Source organism: Anneissia japonica, unplaced genomic scaffold, assembly GCF_011630105.1.
Source record: "Anneissia japonica isolate Jap-2015-1 unplaced genomic scaffold, ASM1163010v1 scaffold3338_len356548_cov189, whole genome shotgun sequence".
NCBI classification, from domain to species: Eukaryota; Metazoa; Echinodermata; class Crinoidea; order Comatulida; family Comatulidae; genus Anneissia; species Anneissia japonica.
In genome coordinates this window covers 225049-228393 of record NW_022692763.1, presented here as the reverse complement: position 1 = coordinate 228393, position 3345 = coordinate 225049, and the positions used below count along the sequence as shown (strand labels likewise).

At 32.3% G+C, this 3345-nt stretch overlaps 1 protein-coding gene across 1 annotated transcript in view; it reads left to right on the top strand.

The window, feature by feature from the left end:
• The window catches only part of LOC117100405 (protein cycle-like), a 60407-nt gene that overhangs the window by 40279 nt on the left and 16783 nt on the right, over positions 1–3345 (top strand). The window contains exon 8 of the mRNA XM_033240080.1: positions 2210–2371. Coding sequence (XP_033095971.1) covers positions 2210–2371 — 162 coding nt within the window. The remainder of the gene's footprint in view (positions 1–2209; positions 2372–3345) is intronic.

Sequence of the window (3345 nt, the reverse complement as noted above, 5' to 3'; positions counted from 1 at the left end):
AAACTGAATTAATAGCGACTATTATAGCAGAAATGGAAAAGATTGAATTGTCAATAAATAAATACAACAAATCTGATTTTATTATTAAGAAAAATATATATTATCACTTTGAAAAACGTACGCAATCAGACTTTTTAACGGTATTACTTGGTCGTTGATGCAAAGGGCAAAGGTTATTGGTAATATCGACTATTCGTAAAATGGACGTTTGCTGGGTTTTTACCCATAATATTACAAATCATTTCTGACAACCAGACTAATGAGACTATTTCGATGCTGCTGTTAGCATTGTTGTAGTACGTTGTTGCCAGCCAGAAGATGATAATGGTGGTACAATACAACAACGGAGGCTTAGATGCCTACGTTACGTAATCGTGTCCTTGTAATCGGAGCCGACTTTACCGTTAAGCAAGTTAATTTACCGTTATTCTAGTAAAGTTAAGTCACTTAACTTAAGTGACTTAATTCCTTTATCTAGCTATAATTGAGTGGTTCAGGTCGAACTTTTAACTAGTTAAGTGGATCTATATCTAGATAAAAGTTCGACGTGAACCAGGCTTATGTATATTTCTTTATCTGAGAGCAGTTCCCCGGTTCAATTCCCATTGTTGCCTCTCCTTGTGTTTCAGCTAGAGGGCTGAAATACAAGTTACAATAGCGCACCGTCTTTTGGATGAGACGTTTAAGCTGTTGGTCCCGTGTGCATTATGGCCCATGTGTATGTTAAAGAACTCAGTACACTCTTCGGAAAAGAGTAGGGATTGTCTCCCGGTGTACTGTCCAATGACCACCAGAAGGCCCCCACTGGAAATAAGTCTTCTTCTAGACTTTTGTGGGCTATCCTTGGTGTTTACACCGAATAAATCCAATCTAATCCAATCTCCACCGAGCTGTGTAAAGTATGTACCTGTAAGGGTGCGTAAGATTTTAGGAAGAAATATGTCTAGTGTTATTTGAATAAGCGATTTGGGAAAGTCAACACATTATACACTAAAACGTCTTATTTACATAAAAAGATTCCTTTTGTTTCAATTATCAAGGATTTCAGTTTGCTTGTTAAGGAAATTTAAGAAAACATCGAATCATTTACACAAAGCCAAATTGAATTATAGTTTTCTGTGTATATTAATTATTATACAAAAAATGAATGTTTATGAGTGTAATGGGGAGAATATTTCCATGAGTAAAAAGACGGACTGTTCCATTCAAAGAGAGGTGGAGCCGAATCTTGATGCACTAACCTTACCACTTACTACAAAAGCTCCAATTATTTTGGTATTGAGTTTCTGTTTAGAAATAAAATAATTTTTTAACAATTTTAAACATAAATGATAAAAATGATGCATAAATGGTCTTTTTCATTAAAGATAGTTTCTAATGTCTTTTTCTCAAGAGAGTTTAAAGTTAAGTGCCAGAGGAAAACAATTTTTTGATATGATACAGATTATTGAATATTTAAAAACTGAGGAAAAAGGAGCAGAACCACCAATTTTTCCACCTTCCCCCCCCCCCCACAAGTTTTCAAATATTCAAAAATCTGTATCTGATTAACCGCTCATGAGATTTTCGTCAAACTTCCTTTTTAGTTCTTAGAAAAATCAGTTGTACAACATATCAAAACACTTTTTTTCTGCGGATACCTGACTTAAAATTAAATGCATCTTTTTTAAAAATGTACAATGTTGTTTCTTATTCCTGTAACATAAAATTCAATGATAGTGAAAATGTTACCTTTCAGAGTCTACAAAAAAAAAATTTTTGTAATTTAAAAAAAAAAAAATTATCAATCATCACATTATTTGCAGATGCATGTTTAAATTATGGTTTACTATTCTTAGATTGATGTTCTTTACTTGTGAACTGTTTTGCATCACAATTTGCGCAAATGACTGTGTTTATATAACAGGAAAACCGTGGATTATCTGAGTATAGGCAACCAGACATGCACTGCAGTACCAAATTTAATGTAAAGTTCACAGAGGCTTTACATTGATTACATTACAATCCCCTTGTTATACAAACGCAAATAATAATATTACTTCCATTGGCAAACCAATCTTTGTGACCCTGTTAGCTTTATAAGAGTATTATATTATTATTATTATTACTATTTATTATTATTGCTATTTATTATGGTTGTTGTCATCATCATTAATTTTAGATGTATTATTATTATTACTTAATTATACGATGGGATTATATTTTTCAGCTGGTATGCTTGTCCGATCAGAGGCCTTGCCGTCCCCACCTCAACTCTCATCCGGTGCTCGGAGGTCATTTTTCTGTCGTATGCGAAAGGTCAATGAACAAACTGTGAAATCAGAAGCGCCGACCCCACAGAATTCAAAGAAACGGGTAAAACACAGTCAAGGTATGTAGAAGAGTGAGTCTCATTAAAATATTATTCTTTAATCCTATCTCCCATCACAAATTCCCCTTCCCAAGATATTTTCATTTCCTGGTCTTTCTCCTTTCCAGGGTTGAATGTCTTGTCTTTTTTTCCATACTCTTACCTCATTTTCACAATTGCCTTGCACTTAACCCAATTTCCTGTAATCTTAAATCCATAAACATGCATTATATCCGAGTAAAACAATATCGTTGTTTGTGTACTGTATTTGCATATGGTTCATAGCATGTTGCTAGTTTCATTTCTGTGTAATATAAATGGATTACACACATCGAGATATATGTTGTCGCAGTAAAGAATTACATTTAATAAGTATGTTTCTGTAAAACTTAAGTGTCTGGCCATTCTGCCATTTATTTTTGTTAACTGCAAGACATTGTAGTGTGGAGAAGGATTTTAACTACAAAAACATTTCGAACGCTACTTTACGAGCAAATAGGGATTGAAGTTAATGATGGGATGTTAAATTATACTGTAGTCTATTGTAGATATTCCATAATCTGTCACTTACATTCGATACTATAAAGTTTAGAAAAATTAATGATACTGGCTGTCAAAACAACGATAATAAATACAAACCAAATTTTGAAAAGCTTATTTTTAAAGATCAAATAAGTGAACCAGAAACAGATAAAAAAAATATATTTTTAGCTGAGTTACAGATGTGTTACAAAATACTTTAAAGGTATTATTTATATGTAAGTTAACTAATGCAGAAATAGACAATTTAGAAATATACAAATAAAGGAATTGATATATGAAAATTTAATTTTTTGAATATTTTTTAACTCGTAACAGACAGTATATCGTTAATAATTTTATTCTGAAATTCATTTGGATCTTAAAATAGTATGGTACATTGATATGTTGCTTTCTTTTTTTTATCTAAGGGACCCTTAGGCGTGAAGAAAGTCAATGATCATGTTCCTAGTCCA